Here is a 25,059-nt window from a genome sequence, read left to right as displayed (position 1 = left end):
AGGTGCTTAATAATTCTGCCACACTGTTAGTTATTATGATTTATTGGTGGAGCTTAGACTTTGGACACTTCTCTCCTGATTGTGACCTCAGGCCAGTCTCTGATCCTCTCTGAGCCTCAGTTTTCCCTATCTGGAAGATGGGGCTATGCACACAAACCAGAGGCAGACTTCTGCTGTCTGGCACCTCCAGCCCCTGATGGTTAAGCTGGCAGTGATAAGCGGGTCCTTGTGGGGTCTGAGAAGAGGATCCCTTGCCCCTGCCCACCAAAACACTCAGAACAAAATTTTGTGCATCAAAAGGGCTTTTACTAAAAGGATCCATGGGAGGATGATGGGTAAATCCTGGGTGTTCTTGTGGGGTTTAGAGGAGGTGACAGCTGAGCATGGCTGTGACCCTCTCTGCTGGAACACCTGGACTTTGGATCCCCCATCCCACCCGCTGGCCTGGAATCACCATAGCCAGAACTGAAGGCACCCAGAGATGCATCTTCTGCCTCTAAAAAACACAGCCCACCCTTCCAGGGGCAGGGCTCGCTGGGCATGTAAACGGAGTCTTGGCGTGTCCCACAGCCCCCTCAGTGCTGCTTCTTGTGGTGGGCTGGGGAGCCAGGAGGTGGGCGTAGGAAGAAGGCAGGCCACCATAGGCAGCGGCAGGCCAGCAACTGGGGGCCCAGCGCATACAGTAGGTTGCTCACAAAGAAGCAGGTCCAGGCATCCTCAGGCACACGGTAGGTGAAGGGCGTGCGCAGGTGCATGGAGGCACCCATGTGCGAAAACTGTGCCTGGTGGCCACAGAGAGAGGATGAATGTCACAGGTCAGGAGAGAACAAGTCCCAGCATCACCAACATCTCATCCTGGGGAGCCCAGAAGATCCCATCACTATCTTGCTAGCTTGGCTGACCTGTCTCCCCTCTTCAGTCCATCTGTCTCTAAATATCACTGTCCCCACATGTCCTGTCTATCCTTATCCATCTAGCCGTGAGCCTCTCCCCAGCTGCCTAACCAGAACCATCTTCACTCCATCTGCTGGACCCTCCTCCCTAGCTCTCTGACCTGCATCCAGCTCCTCCTCCTGGTCCTCCCCACCCCGGGGCAGCTGCCCTTGACACAAATCCTGTCAATTCTACCCCTAACAGAGGTCCTACTGGTCCCCATTGCTCTGACCTGGGCCCAGCCTTTATCACTTCCCACCAGGAACTTGGAAACAAGCCCCCAACTCCAACGGGACCCTCCACTGCTCAAACACCTTCCACGTTCCCCATCATTCTTAGCACAAGCCCTCAAGCCCGGAATTCAAAGCCCTTAGCATCTAGCTGCCAATTTATCTTGCCTCTGCCTTTACCCACATTATGGCTCTGCTAAATCCCTGTCCCCCTCTGTGCGTTTCTTTATGCTGTTCCCACTCCTGGAATGTCCTTCCCTGCCTGAAGAACTTGTACCCATATATCAAAGCCCAGTTCCTATGCTCCCTCTTCCGAGAGATCTGCCCCCTCTGAAATCCTTCTCAACCTCTGTTCTTCCCTTTTCAGTTCTGACCCCATAGGGTTGAGGGTGTCTGTGGCTCTTTCTCCACCACACTTGGGAATCCTGGGGTACCAAGCTGGGTCTGGGACCTGTCAGGGACCTAGCATCATCCTGCCCAGGGTGAGCACAAAAGCAATTGATGAGTATGCAGAAACTTGCTACCCTATGCACCCATTTACTACACCACATCCCACCCCACCTCACCTGGCCGATGGCTCCAGCAAACACCAAGGTCCAGTCTGGCAGCCAGGAGCAGCCGGGAAAGATGAGGGCATAGGCAGCCAGGCCGTAGAAGGGCAGAACATAGAACATATTCGCCAGCATCTGGGGGACACAGAGCTGATGGAATGAGTGGCTACCCTAGTTGGGTCTCCTGACACCCTTCAGGTGGTGGCCCCAGGGAGGATCTGGCCAGCCTCAGACCCCACCCAGGGGGCTCTGCACATCCCACCCCTGTGAAAACTGCTCCTTTGTTTCCCTTGGGTTCCCCCTCCTCACTCCCACACACTGAGCCCACCAACTTTACTCCAGAAGTAGCATGTGACCCTGACCTGGCCAATCAGAATACCCCCACCCCCTGGCCAGAATAATCAGCTATGGGCATGTGATTTAAACTTGGCCAGTCAGAGCCTGCCTAAGACTTGTACTTAAGCTCTGAGGAATTAAGGTCTCACTCCTCTGTGGTGGCTGAGTAGGGAGAATAGAAGCCTGGAGCTACCCTAGGCTGCTCTGCCATACTACAAAGGTACTACCTGGGAGTGGAGCCCATGCAAAGAAAGCAGAGACTAGAGACAGAGCTATCCTTGAGCTCCTGGATCCAGCCATACCTGAAGACCATATTGTACTTCTTTGGTAGGACAATAGATTCCATTTGTGCTTCTGCCAGTTTGATCTGTGTTTCTGGCACCTGCTTCAAAGGGGCCCAGTGGACCCCTAACCATGGCAAGACTGTGGCCCTCTCCTCCCACCTGCTCTCTCACCTGCACCTTTGGATAGGCCACAGGGTCCCGCAGGTATGGCTCATACTGATAGATGTAGACAAAGCAGGCATCCATGGGGCAGTCAAGCACCACCTGGGGCCCACAGACAAACCAACAACCTACCTCAAACATCCCTCCCACAGGAAGCCTTCCCCACCCTCCCAGGAGGGGCCCACATCCTTCGCTCTGGCCTGCTCCAGCCTTGGCTCTCTCCTCTGGCTGAGAATCCACAGATATTTGAACTGGGGAGAAGGCTACAGGGAATAGGGCTTTGTGACAGAACGTTCAGGTAGGCTTGATGAACGTCCCTGGATGATCAGGTGGGAGAGAAGTGACCTTTTTGCACTGGATAAAGGGACACAAAGGAGGGAGGGATGGACTAGGGCTTGGGGCTGGAGGTAGGTAGGCTGGCCAGCGCAGACTCACCAGGCCCCGGAAGAGGGTGAAGAACGCAGCAAAGACGAGGTAAATGATGAGGCCCAGGTCAACTGGGCGCTGCAGAAGCCCTTTCCTTTGCTCCTCTTGCACCTGCCCCATGAGAGACAGTGTGAGAAGTCTGGGATCCAACAGGCACTCAATGAAGACTCATCCCTTCTTCCCTAATGACCAAGACCTTTTCAAGAAGACAATGTCTTTGACCAGAAGCAACTCAAATGGGGGACATTCAAGCACTCGGCACAAGGCCTACCTGGGGGCAAGGCACTCACCATATTGGAGGTGCAGCAGGTTGGTGCCTGAGTCTGGTTGAAGACCCTCAAGCCAGCCCAGCATGGAACCAGCACGTAGGGGATGGTGAGGAAAAAGGCAGGCCTGGTCTCTGAGCTGTATTTGCCTGCCATGGTAGGACAGATAGGGTGACACTCAGTGAGGATCTCCCAGGCCTGGTTGGACACTTTTAGCTGGATCAGAGCCCCTGGCTGGAAGCTGTGATTCACAAATGCTATCCTTGTTCAAGCTCTAACACCTCCAACTCCCCAGTGCCCATAAGATGATGTCCATGATCCTCAGCCTGGCCTGCCTCAATTTACCTTCAACATGGCTCCCATACTTCAGCTATTCTTTGGTATTCCTCTTGCAAGCCATCCCCACATCCCTAACTGCCTTCTCTGCTCTACCTTCCAAGACTTACCTATGAAGCATTCATTCTGCCTTCTGGATCCCCCTTAAAAATTCCTTCTTGTGTCAAGAGCATTCTGGACTAAGTCACTGGGGTCAGGGACCAGCAGCCCAGGAAGGAAGTAGAATGTGCTTCCACTCCTCCAAGAGGAAGATAGGGAGAGGTTGCAGAAGGCTGCTGGCTTAGGCTGTGAATGGAGAGGCTTGGGGGGCCCTCCACAAACACTGGGGAGGATATGGAGGATCTGGTGGAGACTTCCAGGCACAGGGAAGCAACCCATCCCAGGGAGACAGAGTTCCTCAGAGCCAAGTCCATACCAAGGATGTTTCCTGGGAGGAACACCAGGATGCTCATGATGAAGGATCCCAGCCAGTACAGTCCAAGGTTCCGGTACCTCTTCCTGGGCAGGGGATGAGGGGTGACCAGTAGATACCTGTCTCCCAGTCTCAGAGCCCCAGCCAGGGCCCAGAGACCAATCTGGGCTTCCCAGCTCTGGGTCCCTCCCAGTTTCACTTAGGACAGATGGGACAACAGGGAGTTGAGTGAGGGAATGAACAATCAGATTGTCCATCCAAGGACAATAGCGGCTGCCCAGGCACAAGGTGGTACAAGAGAAGAAACCAACCCCCTCTGGCACCTGTGACATTCCCTGGATCCTTCTTCTGGCCACCCCTGACTAGAGCCCTAGAGAGGCCTCCAGGTTTCCCATACAGACACTTCTAGCTTCACCCTGGCCTGGGATCCCTCCCGCCTGAGGACTCAACTTCCTTCCCAGGGTCCAGGTGCCATGCTGCCCACCCCACGCACCTTTTACGGATGGCACCTGCCATGGCCAGGTAGAGGAGGTAGTGAACGATGCCATCCCAGTAGCAGATGAAGATTCCATGTGCCGTCCGCAGGTACGGCTCACCCTGCAGGAGCAGGTGCAGGGCTCAGGCAGGCAGTAGGGCAGGGGGCATCCCAGGCTGCTCCCTACATACCTCCTTGGTGTAGAACTCCATGAAGCCACTCGTGTAGCCATCTTCCTGGAGAGCAATAAGGAGGTCCACCACCGAGGTGAAGGCGAAGACTGCGAAGACTATGGGGAGAGTAGACGGGGCATGGGCTGGGTATGGGCAGGGCACAGACCAGGTATGGGTGGGCCTGAGACTACAGGTTAGGGGCCCAGATTCCAGGCAAGCACTCTCCACAAAACTGCTCCCAGGCCCCACCCTACAGGTCACACGACCCACACAGCTCTGCCTCATGATGAGGCACAGACCCTGCCTTTGGGGGTCCCCAGGCTGATGGAAAAGGCACTGTCCCTGCCCTCAGGAGCCCCAAGTCAGAAGGGGGAGGTCCCTTGAGGTTCCCCACTCAATGGGGGTTCTCCAGTCTATTTGAGTTTCTCTAGTCTGATGAAGGCCCTTCAAGAGCTGCCAATCTGATGGAGGGGGCCCTTGGCCAGACAGTTTTCTTCCCCAGGACCGTCCCACCAGCTCACCAGCATACAGTGGGTCATAGTAGATGTCACCTCGGGACAAGCTGTATATAGCCAAGAAGAACAGTCCCAGGATCAAGGCGCTCATCAACACCACCCCCAGGGGGCTGTGGAGAGGAAAACCAAGTCAGGGAGGCCAGGCCCATTGCTGAGGCCCCACGCATCCTGGTAACAGCAAAAGCAGACCCCAGAAAGCTCCAGGTGATGAGCATCTCTCTGTCCAGGAAAGTCCTTGCCTGAAACTCCCTTTCCTCAGCTGTTTCCCTCTCCTGGAAACTCCTTCCAAAAGTCTCCTTTCCACTTGGCAAACTCCTACTCATCCTTCATAGCCCATCTACATTTCTCCTCCAGGAAAGCTCTCTCTGACTCCTCAGAAAGGATCATTGCCTGACTTGGGCCAGGTACAGAGTGAGCATCTGTCAGCCTCTTCTGATTATACAATTTAGCTAGTCACTTGCTCATTCATTCAACAGCTCCAAGACTCTCTGTTGCCAGAGTCAGTGCCCACACCTGCTAGAGGGTCTCTAGTGCTCAGCTCTGTACACCTCATTGTCTGAAGCTCCTGACCCCTCCCAGGTAAAGTCCAAACGCTTCCATCAGCTCCACCCCAATCCTGCGCTGATCTGTCCCCATCAACCTGATAAGGCAGGTCAACCAGTTGTAGAGATAATAGAAGCCAGGACTCTGGACAGCCCCCAACACTTGGCAAACCAAGGCCCAGAGAGGGCAGGAGACCTATCCAAGGTCACACACTCTTCCCCATATTCTCTCCAGGCCCCTACCTTCTCCTGAATCCCTCTGATCCCTAGGATCCCCATTCCTGGCCCAATCCAGCCAACAGTGACAACTATAGTAATCAGATTAGACCACACTAGCATCTCGGCACACAATTCATAATCCTTAACTGTAAGTATGGGGTGACATCTAGGATTATGTTCATTACACAATGAAGAAACTGAGGCTCCCAGAGGCAACCTGGCTCACTCAGGATCCAGGGGGAATTTGTACCCAAGGAGCCAACTCCAGAATCAAGACTCCCTCTGCCCCATGTCTTGGGTTGTGCTGGGTTTTGGAGTGTGAAGGGCTTGTAGATGCCCAGTACCCATGACTGCGTGAGGTCTAGAGTTAGGAGATAGGGACGGGGGTAGGGGGAATTGAGGCATGCAGGGGAAACTGAGGCTAGGGACAGGGTGGGTCAGCCCTGAAGAGAAGAAAGTCCCAGGCCTGACACAGGCGACGGAGGGACTACATGGTAGGGGTGGTGCTGCAGACTGTGTGTGTGGCAAGAGCCGGGTCACTAGGGCCTTATCTGGGGCAATACTTTGACCCTTGGCGACTTTGGAGCCTGTGCTGGGCACATCCCTGGGAAAACTCCAGAAACCTTCCAAAATCCTGCTTTGTTGGGGGCTCTGCTTCTCAAAGTCCCTCCTCCCCAGGCCCTAACCATTCCAGGAGGGCCCCCAACCCCACCTCACAGCTCCAGGATGGCTGGAAGGGGGTTTCCGGTTGGAGGTGGTGAGGTTCCTCTGACCCAGCTCCCATCCTCCTAGGCCGGAGCAGCGCCAGGGCGCAGGTCTCCGGGGGGCCCGCGCATCCTCTCTCCCTCCCGGTTCGTACCCTGTATCCGAGCCCCGCCGCCCCTCACCACGAGGAGGCCGCCCCGGCCCCTCCCCGCACGCACTACGAGAGCGCCGAGACGTGGTTGAGAGCGTAGGACAACGGGAGTGCACCGAGCGACAGAACTGCGATCTTGCCCGCCAGCGGCGGGATGTCCATAGCGGCGGCGCCCGGACCCCGGCTTGGCTTCTGCTCCGCGGTGCGTCTGGGCGCGGAGTTGCCAGGGACCCAGACCCTCCCGGCCCCGCCTTGCGCAAAGGTCGCCACCCGCTGCACCCTGGCCAGGTCGCCGCCGCTGTGACTGCCCTGCGAGCTCCCGGGGAGCCTCCAAGGCCCCTCCCCCTCGACAGCCTCGCCGGACTCTGCGCGGTCCCCACTGGCAGTCCCTATCGCCCAGCCCGTTTCCCTCTCTACGAATGCTAGCTAGAACACATTCCTCAGGATGCTTCCGCTTCTGCGACATAGAGGCCCCAGCCAGCAACGTTACTCCAAGGGAATTCGTTCTTCGGGCCTCGTTCTGCACTTCTTTCTCCACCCTAAGGCACCAGCGTCCTATCTTCTACCTCTCCTCCCGAAGAGGACCGTTTTTAACTCATCACACTCCCTAGAACTCCCTCCTGCCCAGAATCAAGCATTGTCTGTGCGCACTGACAGAGGAAACTCATCCGCTTGGATGGAGTTCCCTTTAGTGCCCTTGGGTTTGAGTTTTCATGCCGTGGTCACAGACAAATTTAAACACGTGTCCGAGTTGAATTTTTTTTTCCCCAGATGTGAAGCTTTGACTGGGCGGGGGTAGGCAATTCAAGGCAGAGGGCCACAGCCCTGGGTTGGGGGTCCCTTGAAGGACTCCATGCTGTGCTCCTTCCAAGTAGTCTGCTCACATGGGTAGGGTCTAAGAGATGGTGCCCAAAGTGCGGCTGAGATTATTAAGTGGGGATGGAGCCAGTTTGGTGAGTTTGGGAATGGTGTTCCTGGCAGGGAGAATAGCTCAGGCTTGGGGCTGAGCAGCAGAAAGGAGGTACTTAGGGCTAGGGGGTGGTGGAAGGTCATGGAGCAAGGTAGGGTGGGCTTGGGAGGGTTCTGAACAGCCTGGAGAAGGCTGGGTTCCATCCAGGGGCAAATGCAAGGGGGCAGGGATGGACACAGGTGTCTCAGGGTGGAGAGAGAATTAGGAGGCAGCTTTTTGTCAACCCAACTAGCCTAGGATTCTTGCCTTTGTGGCACTTGTGGCTGCAGGAAACAGGGTGAGTGATGCCCACCTGATTATTGCCCCCTGGGTACCCAGTCTATGACTAGGGGAAAATTGTAACCCTCACATCCCCAACCCCAGTCCAGCCAAGGCCCCTTCTCCATGGGTCAGTTGGGTCCCATCTCTTAGCCTGGGTGACAAGATGACCTGGTCACTGAACTGAGAGCCTCCCTCCCCAAGTGCCAGGTGCCTGTTGGGTGAAGTTCAGGTTCCTCTGGGCTGACCTGAGTCTACAACCTTGTTTCTTGACCTTCCCCAATTCTAGTGGTGCCAGTACCCCACAGACTTCTCTCCCGTGTCTGCAAGATGGAGATATCTTGTATTTCCTCACCCCTTAAAGCAGGCCCCAGTGTGTCCTCCTCCAGGTAGCTCTCCCTGCCACTCCAGCCCCACTTCTCCCCCTGGAAGAGTATCTGGCCCAGCTCTTTCTAGGGGCCTGAACTTGTACCCCACATCTGGGAGATGCCTGCACACACATGGCATTTGGAGGCCTCCTTTTCCAACTCTCCTCCTGGCTAGGGCTAAAGTCCACAGTGAGTTTGGCAAGCCTCCTGGTCACTAAGAATTAAATTGAATATTGACTCTGACCTGGACAGTGGGGTGTTTGGGACCAATGCCCAGGGTCCCCATCACAGAACCTCTGGCTGCCGAGCTACACCCTTGTACTCAGGACTCCAGCCTGCCGGGCAGGCTCCATGTCACCCCTTTGCCCTGAACTGGATACAGTATCCATGGAGGGGAGACAAGGTTGTGTGTCACCTCAACCTGGGATTTGCCACTGAGACTCCCAGACCCTGGGCCCCCCTCATTGAGACACTCCCCAGGCCACCTCCACCACAGGTCCTGATTTCTCCATACAGCATCTCAGTCTCAGGTTGTGCTAGGGGTTTATGGCCACGTCCCCGGCAGACTATGGCTGCCTGGGGCAGATCCCATCCATCTGGTTCACAGTCAGTGTTCCGCGTTTGCTGAATGACCGTGTGAACTGCAGGCTGGCTCAGAAGCCTGATGCCAGCTAGAGTCCTCAGACCCTGTGAGCTCAAATGAGTTGAGCAGGGTGCATGTAAGGGGCAGGTGGGTGAGTTATAGGGGCCCCTCAGTTCCCCACACCGATACTCCAAGCGTTGCTCGCAGACTTCTGAGACCCTGCCTAAGATGCTCACGCAGCAGCTGCAGCTGAACAAGATCCCCAGGTGGTTTCTGCACTAATGTGAGGCACCAGCTCTGGATACGTGGTGAGCCCTTGGCACACACCTTGGCCTGGGCTACCCATTAGTCTCCCCTCCCCTAGGAGGTATGTCATATCTTGGTATGGTGTATCCGTCACAAAGCTGTCCCCCAAAGCCACAAGCCCTGGGGACTCATGTGTCCACCACGCTTGTAGGACCTTGGGCAGCTATGGCAGCAGCCATCACCAGCTGAGTTTGCTGTGTATAGGGGGCCCTGTCAGCGCCATCTATCAGAGGTCAGGGGCACAAGTGTGCCCTGGGTCCACCCGCCTTGCGGGTCTAAGGGAGGACCGGACCCTGCCTGGAGACCCTTCCCCAATCTCCTCCTGCAGTGCAGTGCTAGGCTGGGAGGTCCCTGAAGCCCCTGGCCCAGAAGCAGCCAAATCTTGGCCCTCTCTACAGGTCTTCCCCTCAACTCCAACCCAGGCCCCCAGGAGCAGACAAAGGTCAAGGTGGTTCTCCAGGGTCCTTGCCGCTGGGTAGCCTTCACAGAAGCAGCCTGTCCCCAACTGCCCAGTACGGTCCTGCTGCTAAGAAACAGAAAGGATTTCTGGTGATGGCAAGACCAGGCTGCCACGGCAGGCAAGAACTGGGATTTTAATACACAGCACGACACTCGAGACAAGGGCGGGCAGAAGTGCAGGCCAGAAGACTCCACAGTCCAGGGACGGTTGGTCTTTTGGAAAGTACATTTGTGCGTTTCTCCAGAATACTCAGTAGTAAGGCCGCCTTGGGTTGTTCTGTGGGAAGCAAGGTAGATAAAAAGGGGAGGTTTTGCTATGTTAAAGAAAGATAGCAGTTCCTCCCATCTAGAACCTACTGGGAACAGCTGAGCTCAAATCCTCTAAAAGGGAGGGCAGGAAAGCTCGAACACAGGTGGCGAGCTGGGGGTACGGGTTTGCTGGTGAGCCTAGCTGGACTGAGGAAGGACAGACACTCGTTACTGGCACCACCACCCATCTACAGTGGACTGTGAGGAACTGTGGCGGCATAGCCAAATGCAATATAGGGGGATAGGGACACACGCACCAGGGGGTTGGGCCGGAAGCGGTAAGCCAGCATCATCCTCTTGCGGAAGGCCTCATACTCGTCATCTTCCTTGGAGAGTTCAGCTGGCCGGTCAATGCCAAAGCCAGCACCATCTACCGTGGTGGTGCCCCTGCATGGGGGCAAGAGGCAGTGTGAGCAGGAGAGCGGGCTGGCACCAGCAGGAGAGAAGGTGAAGGACCTGAGCTTGGGGCAGGGAGGCCTTGCCTGAACTGGATGGGCTCAGCAGAGCACCCCAATGCAGTTTAATGTGGGTACTACACTGGGCTTGGCAACATCCATCCAGGACACTCCTGACATTGTGGGAAGATGGAGAGCCTAAGATAGCCCAGCCAGCAGAATCCATGCCCCTGACTGCCAGCCCAGCAATAGGACTGGACCCAGGCCCTGAGCCCATGTGTCCATGTGGGTCCATTCTTCCTGCCCTCCCCCTGGCACTGGAGGCCATACTCACTTGTTGACTGGGTTCTTGATGCCCTGGCCCTCTGAGCCCAGCCCATCGCCCTCCTTCCAGCCCATCTTCATCAGCATCTGGTAGCCAATGTTCTCTATTGTCAGCTTGAACTCCTTGTACTCTGAATAGTCAGGTTCACGGCCCTCCTGTGGGGGAGGAGGTTGATGATCATCCAACAGGACTGCAGCCATGCCCAGTCCCAGCTCTGGCCTGAAACCCTACCCTTACATAGCCTCAATGGCCGCTGGGACCACCTGCCGATCTGCCTCCCCACCAGCAGGTCAGACTCCTTGCGAAGAGATCAAGCTGCTCCTTCTCAGGGTCCCCAGGGCCAGAAGTAGTGCTGAGCTCCCTAGTGGCCTAGTCAAAGGGGGCAAGGTGATAGGTGACACAGGTTTTATCCACCATGGGAAAGATAAATGGTTCATCAATAAAGAATAAAATCCCATGTTCTAAGAGCAATTTAACACAGAGTGCTAAAAAGCAGCTGTGGTCAAGGAGGTGATGAGATTATGTAGTACAAAACAGTTTTACAAAAAACCCCAAAAGATGACATGGGACACTCCATGTGAGACCTCTCCTCTTAAGCACGAAGGCAGTATGGGAGGACTGTTAAGTTTTCATTCTGGAGAGCCCAGTACGTGGGGCATCTGCCTGAGAAATGCTTTGCCTGTAAACTGCACTTAATTGGCTCCACTGGAAGCAGTATTTCCCTAAAGCCCCAGGAAATGTTTCTAAAGCGGCAGCTGAGCTGCTATTTGCTAATTCCCTACACAGATGGTATTTGTCATAAACAGATGCCTCCCGTGGCAAGAGGGCCCAACTCCTACTGTGTGCATGGGGGGCCGTGAGGCTACTGCAGGCGCCTGCCGCGCGAGGAGGCTGCGGGAGGAGAAGGCCGCCTGCTAGTCAGGCCTACAGCCGGGGCTGGTGCCAGAGCCCTCCCGGCCTACCTTCAGTGCCTTGAAGGTCTCCATGAACTTCTCCAGCTCGTCTGGTGGCAGGAAGTCCCCGATGAAGTGCTTACCCCGGCCCATCTTCGTCAGCTGCTCTGCCCATTCTGCCCAGAGATGAGGTAAAGGTGAGAGGAGGATGGAGCGTGTGGCAGCCCCACAGCACAAGTATGAGTTCTGAGGGGAGTCTTGGGCCATGGGGAACGAGGCAGCCGGCTGAGACCTCGACCTGAGCCCCTGATCTCCCACGCAGCCCTTCTGTGTACCACGTTCAAATGCCAGTGAACTATCCTTTCACCACTGAAGAAACTGAGGAACAAAGAGGCCAAGTCTCCTGCCCAAGGCCTTAAGGCTGGGCAGGTGACTTAAGACCCCAATGTGGTGCCTCCAGGCACTTCCTGGGCAGGTGAATGGGGCTTCCTGAGCCTGCAGAGCCCTGAAGGCAAGGTCTCAGCCACACACCCCCTAGCCCACCCCATCCCTGTGATTCGCGCCTTGGCCCACCCCGAGTCTTGTCCATCTCCATGCGCCGCAGCTGGTGCTCCCAGGTGCCCAGCTCGCTGTCCACCTCCTCATCACTGTCGTAGCCGTGCTGGTGCTGCTGCAGTGCCTTCTCCCACAGCAGCTGCATGTCCTGCATCGCACGCTTGTGCTGCATGATCATGTCGTACATCTGCTGCATCTGTGGGTGGCACATGCCAGTGAGCAGGGCCGTGCACCACACATGCAGGAGGCTAGCCCCCACCTCCCGTGCATGCTGGGCACCCCTCTTCCCAACTCCCTGAGGCAAACTCATGAGTAGGACTTGGAGCAAGTGTTCAGAAAGACACTGAGTCCTGTGTCAGGACATGCCCTGGGTTCCCTGAATCTGTTTGGAGCAGGGAGGACACCTCTCTGCCTTGCCCATAGCCTAGGGCCTGGCCTGGAACCTGGAACATCATGGGCATCATCACTGTGGACCAAATGAGGGCGAGGTGGCTCCTGACCCCTGGGAGGGTTGAGGGTGATGTAACAGGGCTGCCAGCCTGGAGGAGGTGGCCCGGGTAAGCTGTCCCAGCTGTTCTGTCTTGTGTCCTGGCCACAGAGTTGTCAGCTGAGCCATCCCTCATTCCAACACTACCCAACACCAACTGAGCAGCTGTCCCATTGTTCAGGGTACCCAGTGCCAGACAGGCCTATCCTGTACTGAATGCTGTAGGGAACTGGAAGGAAAACCAAAATGGAGACTGTTCAGCTGGGACCAGCCCACAAGTGTGGTGGGGATTAGCTGTGGAGCACTGGCTGCAGAGGCTGACCAGGTAGCGCGACAAGACCTGGGCTCTGGGCTCAGCTGTGGGCTGGGGAGGGCGCTCACAGGTGGCATGCCATTGTCAGGGTACCTGCCTGCCCAGGAGCGTCTCCCTTGACCATAGGATCCAACTGGCCAGGGAGGTTCAGAAAGAATACACTGGGATCACTGCACCACAGGGCAGGGAGGGAGACAATATCCCACCGGCCCCTGCGGAGGCTGCCTACCCTGCCCTCCAAGGCCTTACCTCCTGCTGCTCCTTCAGCTGCTTCTTCTGAGCGTCTGACAGCTCTGTGACACCCACCAGACCCACAGGCTTCCCCTTCTCGTAGCCGAGGCCCTTGAGGTCCTGAACTAGAAACAAGACATAGGCTGGTCAACAACAGACATTGGCCTAGCCTCGCACCTGCATGCGAGGCAGAGTCCACGTGCTGATGACACCTGAGGCACCTGGTGCATGTGGCAAGGCCTTTAAGTTGGAACAGGTGGTATGCATGTCACTTGACGACCTAGGGGGGCCTTGCTCCGTTCTATTTGTGTACTTAGTTTCATCCCCACACAACCTCTCCGGGTAGGCTCTAAGACTCCATGCTGGGGATGCTGACACCAGAACCTGAGAGGTCTGGAGCCTCAGTAAAGGTCACATGGCTGATGGGTGACATGGTAGGGAATTTGGAAAGTCCAAGATATGAGAGAAGAGGTTTGTGTGTGTGTGTGCGTGTGTGTGCATGTGCACTGACTCTTGGAAGTTAAGCCCTGTGGTGAGCACAGCTGGTGTAGACACAGGTTTGGCAAGACTCAGCTGTGTGGCTCTGTTAGCTCCTTCCAGGGAAGCAGCCAACCATCTTTAAAGCAACTGACATTTAATTTGGCATCAGCTTCTGAGCTTGGTTGGAGACAACTAATTCACATGAAGATGCTGCAATAGCCCCATCTGGGTGGTGGAAACAACCATCGCTCAGGTGGTGGCTTCCTGAGGAAGAAGCCAGGCAGAACAGGGTGCAGAGGTCCCTCTGGGAGGATGGAAAGAGCCAGATCCTCCCAGCTCACCAGGGCTTGGGCTTCAACTGCGAGAACCACTCACAGGTGCTCCTGGAACCCTATGATTGTGCCCCAACCCCTCCTTGGGCTGTGGGGGCTCTGAAGGATGTTGGGCAGCCCCATGGACAGAACAAGGGAGCCAAGGTCTGAGCAGCTTGCTGTGTGCCTGGAGCATGTCCACAGTGCCTTTCCTCCATGGGCCACTCCCCCAGCGAGCAGGCAGGCGGGGGCTGCCCATGCCCCCTGGGGTGATGTGGGCTAGTGGTACCTGAACCTGAGACTACAGAGTCTGTACCTGTCCCCCACATGATGAAGAACACATCTTCACTGGCGGGGAGCTGGGACTGGACCTCGGGGACATGATCTCAGAGCTGGGGAGTGTATGCATCAGAGCAGCACTCACACTAGAGCACCCTCCTTTGCAGCAGGTACCAGCTTCGGCACTTGAGTGACAATCTGACCCTAGGTGTCCTCAACCCTGGGGAGAGGTGCTATCTAGAGCCCCAGTGAGTACTCAACTCTCCCATCAGTAGCTTTTCTCTTTGGGCCAGGGAGGCACTGAGCAAGAGACCTCTCTCAGAGCTGGGCACGCAGGGCCAACAGGCCAGCCCTGTGACCTGGGTGAGCTGCCTTCTCTCTCAGCCTACCCTTGTACAGCCGATGTAGGCACTGGCACCAGGGTGCACATGACTCCTCTGTGTGCCTCTGTGGCCAGTTCCAGGCAAGTTACAGGTGAGGGAGGTTGAGAGGGTTCTGCCCATGGTGCAGGCTGCATGGTGGGGTAGTCAGACAGATGGCATGAAACGGCCAATTATTAGTCACCAATATCATCGGCAAAATGTGATGACAACAGACACCCACCCTTGTGGGTTTGTGACAGAAAATGAGAAATGAAGCCACACAATGGCTGGGCCTGAAATTGTTGTCAAGGAGTAAGAAGTTGGAGATAACTGCAAAAATGACTGTAGCAATTATTGTGCTTGTCACTGTTCATTTCGTGAGTTTTCTGTGATAAGAATGAATCTAAGTACTTTAAAGCTTAAGAGAAAACAGGATTATCTATTTGTTGTCTATAAGAGACTTTAGACACAAAGACACAAATAGACTGAAAGGATGAAAAAAGGTTATTTCATGCAAATAGTAACCAAGAGAGAGCTGGGCTGGCCATACTAGTATCAGACAAAATAGACTTTAAATCAAAAAAGGTTATTAAGAGACAAAGGAAGATGTTATGTATTTACAAAAGATTCGATACAGAAAGAAGACATAACAATTAAATATACATACACAGGAGAACTACAAAACACTAAGGAAATGAAAGATGATTTAAAGAAATGGAAAGATATTCCACGTTTTTGGATTGGAAGAATTAATATTGTTAAAACGGCCACACTACCCAAAGCAATCTACAGATTTAATGCAATCTCTATCTAATTACCCAGGACATTTTTCACAGAACTAGAATCCTAAGATTTATATGGAATCACAAAAGATCCAGAATTACCAAAACAACACTGAAGGGAAAGAATGAAGCTGGAGGAATAACCCTCCCAGACTTCAGACAATACTACAGAACTATAGTAATCAAAATAGCATGGTATTGGTACAAAAACAGACATATGGATCAATGGAACAGAATAGAGAGCCTAGGAATAAATCCACAGACTTCTGGTCAATTAATCTTTAACAAAGGAGGCAAGAATATAAATACACAATGGAGTAAAGAGTCTTTTCAGCAAATGGTGTTGGGAGAACTGGACAGCTGCACATCAATAAAGTTAGAACAATCCCTCACACCATACACAAAAATAAACTCAAAATGGCTTGAAGATTTAAACGTAAGACAAGACACTATAAACCTGTTAGAAGAAAACATAGGCAAAACATTCTCTGACATAAATTTCAGCAATGTTCTCCCAGGGCAATCTACCCAGGAATACAAATAAAAGCAAAAATAAACAAATGGGACCTAATCAACCTTAGAAGTTTTTGCACAGCAAAGGAAGCCAGAGCAAAACAAAAATACAACCTATGGAATGGGAAAAAATATTTGCAAAAGATGAGACTGACAAGGACTTAATTTCCAGAATATATAAACAGCTCATACAACTTAATAATTAAAAAAAGCAAACCACCCAATCCAAAAATGGGCAGAAGACCTAAATAAGCAATTCTCCAATGAAGACATACAAATGGCCAATAGGCACTTAAAAAAATGCTCAATATCACTAATTATCAGAGAAATGCAAATCAAAACTACAGTGAGGTATCGCCTCACACCAGTCAGAATGGCCATCATTCAAAAGTCCACAAACAATAAATGGGGGGGGGGGTGGAGAAAAGGGAACCTTCCTACACTGTTGGTGGGAATGTAGTTTGGTGTAGCCATTATGGAAAACAGCATGGAGAGTCCTCAAAAAACTAAAAACAGACTTACCATATGATCCAGCAATCCCGCTCCTGGGCAAATATCCAGAGGGAACTTTAATTTGAAAAGATACATGCACCCCAATGCTCATAGCAGCACTATTTACAATAGCCAAGACATGGAAACAACCTAAATGTCTATCGACAGATGAGTGGATAAAGAAGTTGTGGTATATTTGTACAATGGGATACTACTCAGCCATTTGCAGCAACATGGATAGACCTGGAGATTATCATTCTAAGTGAAGTAAGCCAGAAAGAGAAAGAAAATACCATATATAACTTACATGTGGAATCTAAAAAAAAAGACAAATGAAGTTATTTACAAAACAGACACAGACTCACAGACACAGAAAACAAACTTATGGTTACCAGGGGAGAAGTGGGTAGGAAGAGATAAACTGGGAGTTCGAGATCTGCAGATACTGACTGGTATATATAAAAATAGATAAATAACAAATTTATACTGTATAGCACAGGGAACTACATTCAATAGCTTGTAGTAATGTATAATGAAAAAGAATATAAAAACGAATATATGTATGGATATATATGACTGAACTATTATGCTGTAACCAGAAATTGACAGAACACTGTAAACTGACTATACTTCAATTTTTAAAAATTTATAAATACATATATACATACATACACACACACACCTAACAACACAGGCCCAAGATACATGATAAAAATTGACAAAACTGAAGGAAGAAATAATATAGTAACTGTTGGAAATTTCAATACCCCATTTTAAATAATGGACAGAACATATGAACAGAAGATCAATAAGGATATAGAGGACTGAACAACACTATGAACCAACCAGACCTAACAGACACCTATTGAACAAGCAATCCAACAGCAGAATATAGTCCCCTCAAGTGCACATGGAACATTCTCCAGAACAGATCATAGGTTTGGCTATAAAACAAGGTTTAATAAATTTTAAGACTGAAATCATACCAAGTATGATTTCTTTTCTGATCACAATGGAATGAAACCAGAAATCAGTAACAGAAGGAAAACTGGAAAACTCAAAAATCTGGAAATTAAATAACACACTCTTAGTCAATGGGTCAAAGAAGAAATCACAAGAGATCAGAAAATGCTTAGAGATGAATAAACACAAAAGCATAACACACATCAAAACTTATCAGATGCAGCAAAAGCAATGTCAAGTGGGAAATTTATAGCTGTAGATGCTCACATTAAAAAGAAGATAGATCTGACTCAATAAAAAAAAATGTTAAAAAAAAAAAAAAGATAGACCTGGGGGCGGGGGTAGTTGGGAGGAGGGTATAGCTCAGTGGCAGAATGCGTGTTTAGAATGAGTGAACTCCTGGGTTCAATCCCCAGTACTTCTATTAAAAACAAATAAATAAAGCTAATTACACCCCCAAAACAAAACAACAAAAAAGGAAGACAGATAACCTAACTGTACATCTTAAGAAACCAGCAAAAGTAGAGCAAACTAATTCCAGAACCAGCAAAAGGAAGGAATAAAGATTAGACAGAGATAAATGAAACAGGAAATAGAAATAAAAGAGAGAAAAATCAATGAAACCAAAAGCTTTTTAAAAAGATCAACAAAATGGACAAATCTTTAGATAGACTGCCTAAGCAAAAAAGAAAAGACTCAACTACTAAAACAAAAAGTAAAAATGGGGCATACAGTAGTTCCACTTTATCTGCAGGGGATACATTCCAAGATCCCCTAATGGGTGCCTGAAACCACAGATAATACTGAACCCTGTGTGTACTATATACATACATACCTATGATAAAATTTAATTTATAAATCAGGTACAGTAAACTCAATTAAAAAAGTTAAAAAAAATTAGGCACAGTAAGAAATCAACAACAATAGCTAATAATAAAATGTAATAGTTACAGTAAAAATTATGTGAATGTAGTTTCTCCCTAACAATATCTTACTGTACAAATGTAATGCCTTTTCCATCTTAACTAAACCCTCAGCACACAATGTGGCCATAACTTTTGCAGTTTGAGGTATAACAGCAAAACTAGCATGAATTTCCTTTTCCTTCTTCACAATTTCATGGATGGATGATTTGTTCTTACTGTAGATCTTGGTAACCCCAGCTTATTAGGTCTTGGCCACCTCAGCTAATTAACTCAAGAATTTTCACCTTTTTACTTAAAGGAAGCAATTTATGGCTTCTCTTTGGCATGTTCAAGTTGCCAGCATCACTATTCATGTGCTTTGAGGCCATTATTAAGTAAAATAAGGGTTTTGTGAAGATAAGCACTGCAATACCATGAAAGTCAATCTGATATCTGAGTGACTAGGAATGACTAACGGGTGGGATACCCTGGGCAAAGGGATGATTCATGTCCCAGGTGGGGTGGAGCAGATGGCACAAGATTTCATCATGCTACTCAGAATGGCTCTCAAAAACGATTTACATTTTAATTATATTATTATATTATTTACTCCTGGAATTTTGCATTTAATATTTTTGGACCATGGTTGACAGTGGGTAACTGAAACCACAGAAAGCAAAAGCATAGATAAAGGGGGACTAGTGTGTTACTAATGACTTAACAAAAATAAAAGGCTTATGAGAGAATACAATAAGCAACTGTACACCAACAAACTGGATAACCTAGACAAAGTGGACAAATTCCTAGAATGGAACAAATACCAAAACTAACTCAAGAAGTACAGAAAAATCTGAATAGATTTATAACAAGTAAGGAAACTGAATCAATAATCAAAACCTCCCCCCAACAAAGAAAAGCCCAGAACTAAATAGGATCACTGGTAAATTCTACCCAAGATTTAAAAGAATAAGCATTAATACCAATTATTCTCAAATTCTTCCAAAAAAATTAAAGTAGGGAACATTTCCTAACTCATTTTATGAGGTCAGCATTACCCTGATACCAAAGGCAGACAAAGACAACATAAGAAAATTACAGACCCATAATCCTTATGAGTATAGATGCAGGAATCTGTACAAAAACACTACCAAACCAAGTCCATCAGTATATTAAAATAATTATTTATTCCAGGAATGCAAGGGTGGTTCATCATACAAAAATCAATGTAATACTCCACATTAATAAAGTGAAAGAAAAAACCACATGATCATTTCAGTTGATGCACAAAAAGTCATTGACAAAATCTAACAGTCTGATGATAAAAACACTCAATATACTAGGCACAGAAGGGAATTTCTTCAATAAGACAAAGGCCATGTATTAAAAACACAGCAAACGTCATACTTAATTGTGAAAGACCAAAAGCTTCCCCCTTAAGATCAGGAACAAGGCATGGAGAGATGCCTGCTTTTGCCACTTCTATTCAACATAGCACTACAGAGCAATTAGGAAAGAAAAAGAAAGGAGAGACATCCAAACTGGAAAGGAAGGAGTAAAACTATCCTTATTGCAGATGACATGATCTTATAGGTAGAAAACCCTAAAGACTGTTACACTAATAAATAAATTCAACAAAGGTATAAGACACATAATTAACACACAAAAAAATCAGTTGTATTTCCATACACCCAAACCAAATAATCCAAAGAGGAAATAAAAACAATTCCATTTGCAATAGCATCAAAAATAAAGCACTTAGCAATAAATTTAAATAGCAATACAAGACTTGTACGATGAAAATACAAAAACATGTTGAAATAAATTAAAGAAAACCTAAGTAAATGGAAAAACAGCCCATGTTCTCAGAGTGGAAAACTCAAATATTGTTAACATGTCAATACCACCCAAGCAACCTACAGATTTAATGCAATCACTATCAAAATCCCAACAATGTTTTTTGCAGAAATGGAAAAGCCCATCTGAAAATTTATATGAAAATTCAAGGGACCTGAAAGAGCCAAAGCCTGAAAAAGAAGAACAAGTTTGGAAGGCTGACACTCCCAAATTCAAATTTTACCAGAAAGCTACAGTAATCAAAACAGTGTGCTATTGGCATAAGAAGAGACATACAATCCAGTGTAATAGAATAGAGAGCCCAGAAATAAACCTTTACATCTATGGGATTTTTGACAAGGGCGTCAAGGCCATTCAATGGGGAAAGAACAACAGCTTCTCAACAAATGGTGCTGGGAAAATTGGATCTCCACAAGGAAAAGGATGAAGTTAAACTCTAACCTTGTATTATATATAAAAATTAACCCCAAATGGATGAAAGACCTAAAACTATAAAACTCTTAGAAGAAAATATAGGGGGAAATCTTCAAGACTCTGTATTTGGCTGGGGTTTCTTAAATATGACACCAGAACCACAGGCAACAAAAGAAAAAATAAACTGAACTTCATTAAAACTGGAAACTTTTGTGTATTAAAGGACATTAAGAGGGTGAAAACACAGCAGATAAAATTAGGGAAAATATTTGCAAATCATTTATCTGAATAGGGTTTAACATCCAGAACATATAAAGAACCACTACAATTCAACAACAAAAACATAAACAGCTCAATTGAAAAATGGGCAAAATAGACATTTCTCCAAATAAAGTATACAAATGACCAAAAAACACATGAAAGGATGCTCAACACCATTAGTCATTAGAGAAATGCAAATCAAAACTACAATGTGATTTCACTTTACACTTACTAGGATAGCTTCAATAATAAGGTGAGAGTGTGGAAAAATTGGAACCCTTGTGCATTGCTGGTCAGAACGTAAAATGGTGCAGCTGCTGTAAAAAACAGTTTGGTGATTCCTCAGACTTACCACATGACCCAGGAATGCCACTCCTAGGTACACACAAAAAAGAATCAAAATTAGGGATCCAAATAGTACTTGTAGGCCAACGTTCATAGCAGCAATACTGACAATCGCCAAAAGGTAAAAACTCAAGCTTTAACAACTGATGAAAGGATAAACAAAGTGTTGTCTATCCATATACTGGAATATTATTTGGTCATAGAAATGAATGAAATTCTGACGTGTGCTACAACACAGATGAATCTTGAAAACATTACGTGAAGTGAAAGATGCTAGACCCTTTCAATAGGCTGGGGGAGGGGGTCGGCCCACCTGACAGAGGCGAGGGAGAGGCATCCACATCCCTCTGCACCAGCTCAGCGGGTGGAAGCTCCACCTTGTCTTCTTCAGGCCCCCACCGGCTCTTTCGTTTCCTCTTCATAGTGGCTGTGGTGGCGAGCTTCCCTGGGGCAGCTGGAGACGGGCTGACGGCGGGCAAGGGGGCAGATGAGGTGGGGCATGTAGTGGCAGTGGGCATGGACCCCAATGGAGTCTCAGGAGGAGATCTGTGCTTCAGGCCAAGGTCAGGTGCTGTGGGGGTGCCTGTGGGACCAGCCTTGGCTTTCCGGAACTCCTCAAGCTTCTGGCGGTAGTACTTGTACCCTTGGCTGTTGGGTTCATACAGAAAGCTGCAAAGGAGAGTGGGAGGAACACCATCATTGAGCCTCAGTCCCCTACCCCTGATGTAGGGCAGGAGAAGTGTGGGCCTTGCATAGGCACACTCAGGTTGGCCAGGGTCACTTCAGGATCATGTCAAGATGGAGGTCTCTATCATGACCTCCTTCCCTGCCTAGCCTCAGTGGGTACTGGCTCTGGTGGCCCTAACTTATCGAACAGTGTGACATGCCCACAGTCTGTCATGATGCTGTTCCTGTGAGCTGTGAGCCACTCCAAACCCCGATTCCATCTTTACTGTATGCCCGTTAAACTATCATTGATCCTGTGCTTTGAAGGAAAAGGTGTGGACTCTCTCAGACCTTCCCAAGGCTCTGCAGGGATTTTTCCCCTGCTGCCCTAGACGAGTGCACCAGTGCCCACAAACCAAGAAATCCTGAATTGCGAGAGACACCTGGTGCCAGGAAGGGCAGGATTTGTCCCAAACCTAACAGCTGGGCACACTTGTGCTCCTTTCTGAAGCATCCTTAAGAGGCATCAGGAGTGGACAGAGCCAAAACAAAGACACTGAACACTGGAACGAACAGGGAACTCACTGCCAGCCTCGCTGGAAGCTGTGGGTTCCCAAGTGCAGAGCAAGTGGTGCTGGGTTCAGAGCTGGCAGAGGCTGCAGCTTCCTCTGCACCTGCCCGGCATCTCTCAGACTATGCACATACTGAGCCAACAGTCCCAACTCTGGGGTCCACACCAGAGAGAAGAGTCACAGCCCAGTTCCATATAGCAAAATCTATACACAGCATAGATTACACAGCCCTTGACAAGAAGAGGCTACACCTGTACTCATGAACCTGGAGGGACAGTCATGGCACAATGCTGTACTACAAGAGCAACACGCAGGCTCGAGGATGCTATAAATTCCTTCTATATAAGAGAAAGTTAGCAGAAAAAACCCACAGACTATTTCTACATGACAGCTGGGAAAGGGATGGAAGAACTCCTAGGTCTGTTAATAACATCAATACCTAGAGTGGGATGGAGGGATGGGGAGACTGTGGCCTCTATGCCACAAATCTGGTAACCTAGATGAAATGAACCAATTCTTTGAAAGATACAATCTGCCAGAACTCACACAAGAAGAAACAGACAATCTAAACAGGCCTATTTCTATTAAAGAAATGGAATCAATAATTAATAATCTTCCCAAAGTTCACTGGTGAATTCTACCCAACATTTAAGGAAGAGATCACACCAATTCTGTACAATCTCTTTCAGAGGACAGAAGCAGAGAGAACATTTCCTAACTCACTCAATTACCCTAATACTAAAACCAGACAGAAACATCACAAGAAAAGAAGACTACAGACCAACATCCCTCGTGAACAGAGATATAAAAATCCTCAACGAAACATTAGCAAACTTAATCCACCAATGTATAAAAAGAATTCTACACCACAACCAAATGGGCTTAATTTCAAGCACACAATGCTGCTTCAACATTTGAAAATCAAGTAATGTAATCTGGTGGGGGAGGGTGCAGACTGGTGGTAGAGTGCATGCTTAGCATGCATAAGGTCCTGGGTTCAATTCCCAATATCTCCATTTAAGAAAATAAATAAATATCCTAATGACCTCCCCCCACCAAAAGAAGGGGAAAAAAAAGTAGTGTAATCCATCACATTAATAGGCTAAAGAAGAAAAATCACATGATCATATCAATCGCTGCAGAAAAAGCATTTAACAAAATTTAATATCCATTCACAAGAAAACTCTCAGTAAACTAGGAACATAAGGGAACTTCCTCCACTTGATAAAGAATATCTATAAAAAAAAACCTATGTCTTAGATCATACTTAGATAAGAAACTTGAAGCTTTCCCACTGAAAACAGAAACAAGGCAAGAATATCCCACCCCTCCAATGCTTTTCATCATCATACTGGAAGTTCTAGCTAATGCAGTAAGATGAGAAAAGGAAATAGAAGATGTACTGATTGAGAAGGAAGAAATATGACATGATCATCTACATAGGAAAAAAACCAGATCAAAGACCAGAAAACCCATCCTGGAATTAACAAGCTATTATAGAAAGGTTGCAGGATACAAGATTAATATACCGAAGTCAATCACATTCCTACACACCAGCAATGAACACGTAGAATTTGAAATTAAAAACATTTACACTAGCATTTCTCAAAATGAACTACTCAGATATAAGTCTAACAAAATATGTATAAGATCTATATGAGGAAAACTAAAAAACTCTGATGAACGAATTCAAAGAACTAAATAAATGAAGAGATTACATGTTCATGGATAGGAAGACTCACCACTGTCAAGATGTCAGTTATTTCCAACTTGATTTCTAGATTCAGTGCAATTCCAGTCAAAATCCCAGCAGGTTATTTTGCGAATATTGACAATCTGATTCTAAAGTTTATACAGAGAGACAAAAGCCCTACAACAGTCAACACAATATGGAAAAAGAACAAAGTTGGAGAACTGACACTATCACACTTCAGGGCTTACTGGTTAGGAAATGTTCCCTCTGCTTGGTACTAGTCACTCTGGAAGACAGTTAACCAGTTTCTTACAAAACTAAATGTATCATACAATCCAGCAATCACTTCTTGGTATAAAAAGAGTTGAAAATTTATGTCCACACAAAAACCCTGCACACAGATGTTTACAGCAGCTTTATTCATAATTGCCAAATCTTGGAAGCAACCAAGATGCCATGCAGGAGATGAATGGGTAAATAAACTATGGTACATCTAGACAATGGAAAGTCATTCAATCTAAAAAGAAATGAGCTATCAAGCAAAACAAAAAAAAAAACCCCAAAAAACCACAGAAAACAAAACAAAAAAAACAAAAAAAACCAACTTTGGAGCAACCTTAAATGCATATTACTAAGTGAAAGAAGCCAATCCAAAAACGCAACATACTATGACTCCAATTATATGACATTCTGGAAAAGGCAAAACTACGGAGTCAGAAAAAAAAAATCAGCGGTTGCCTGGGGTTAAAGGAAAAGAGATGAATAGGCAGAACACGGGGAATTTTAGGGCACTGAGAATACTCTGTATGACACCACAGCGATGGATATATGTCATTACACATTTGTCCAAATCCATAGAATATACAGCAGGAAAAGTGAACCCTAACATAAACTATAGACTTTGGGTGATTATGATGTGTCAATACAGGTTCATCAACTGTAATAATTATACTACTCCAGCGGGAAATGTTGATAATGGGGGAGGCTCTGCATGTGTTG

At 48.4% G+C, this 25,059-nt stretch overlaps 2 protein-coding genes across 4 annotated transcripts in view; both read right to left on the bottom strand.

Moving 5' to 3' along the window:
* Positions 1–284: 284 nt before the first annotated feature.
* TM6SF2 (transmembrane 6 superfamily member 2) lies at positions 285–6,993 on the bottom strand. 3 transcript variants are annotated; one of them, XM_010972201.3, is made up of 10 exons: positions 6,784–6,993; positions 5,106–5,209; positions 4,603–4,700; positions 4,430–4,533; positions 3,940–4,022; positions 3,213–3,337; positions 2,932–3,033; positions 2,506–2,598; positions 1,730–1,849; positions 285–782 (listed from the first exon to the last, which is right to left on the bottom strand). In XM_010972201.3, the coding sequence occupies exons 1-10, from the start codon at positions 6,876–6,878 to the stop codon at positions 576–578; spliced, it is 1,131 nt and encodes a 376-aa protein (XP_010970503.1). In that variant the 5' UTR covers positions 6,879–6,993; the 3' UTR covers positions 285–575. The 3 variants fall into 3 exon arrangements, with proteins under 3 accessions (XP_010970503.1, XP_074206452.1, XP_010970504.1); XM_074350351.1 differs by having other exon boundaries at positions 6,748–6,861; XM_010972202.3 differs by lacking the exon at positions 2,506–2,598.
* A 2,751-nt stretch (positions 6,994–9,744) lies between these two features.
* The window catches only part of SUGP1 (SURP and G-patch domain containing 1), a 28,977-nt gene continuing 13,662 nt past the window's right edge, over positions 9,745–25,059 (bottom strand). The window contains exons 8-14 of the mRNA XM_010972203.3: positions 21,443–21,798; positions 13,187–13,293; positions 12,156–12,333; positions 11,652–11,758; positions 10,699–10,844; positions 10,227–10,356; positions 9,745–9,937 (exon numbers count right to left, since the gene is read on the bottom strand). Coding sequence (XP_010970505.1) covers positions 9,911–9,937; positions 10,227–10,356; positions 10,699–10,844; positions 11,652–11,758; positions 12,156–12,333; positions 13,187–13,293; positions 21,443–21,798 — 1,051 coding nt within the window. The 3' untranslated portion in view covers positions 9,745–9,910. The remainder of the gene's footprint in view (positions 9,938–10,226; positions 10,357–10,698; positions 10,845–11,651; positions 11,759–12,155; positions 12,334–13,186; positions 13,294–21,442; positions 21,799–25,059) is intronic.

The sequence above is a fragment of the Camelus bactrianus genome, chromosome 22, assembly GCF_048773025.1.
Source record: "Camelus bactrianus isolate YW-2024 breed Bactrian camel chromosome 22, ASM4877302v1, whole genome shotgun sequence".
NCBI classification, from domain to species: Eukaryota; Metazoa; Chordata; class Mammalia; order Artiodactyla; family Camelidae; genus Camelus; species Camelus bactrianus.
This window is presented reverse-complemented; position numbering and strand designations above follow the sequence as displayed.

Excerpts from the sequence above, each read along its gene's own strand:
- TM6SF2 (XM_010972201.3), bottom strand. The coding sequence starts at position 6,878 with ATGGACATCCCGCCGCTGGCGGGCAAGATCGCAGTTCTGTCGCTCGGT. Across the intron at positions 4,534-4,602 it reads TGGAGTTCTACACCAAGGAG|GGTGAGCCGTACCTGCGGAC; the intron begins GTATGTAGGGAG and ends CTGCTCCTGCAG. Across the intron at positions 3,338-3,939 it reads CCTCCCAGGAAACATCCTTG|GCAAATACAGCTCAGAGACC; the intron begins GTATGGACTTGG and ends CTACCATGGCAG.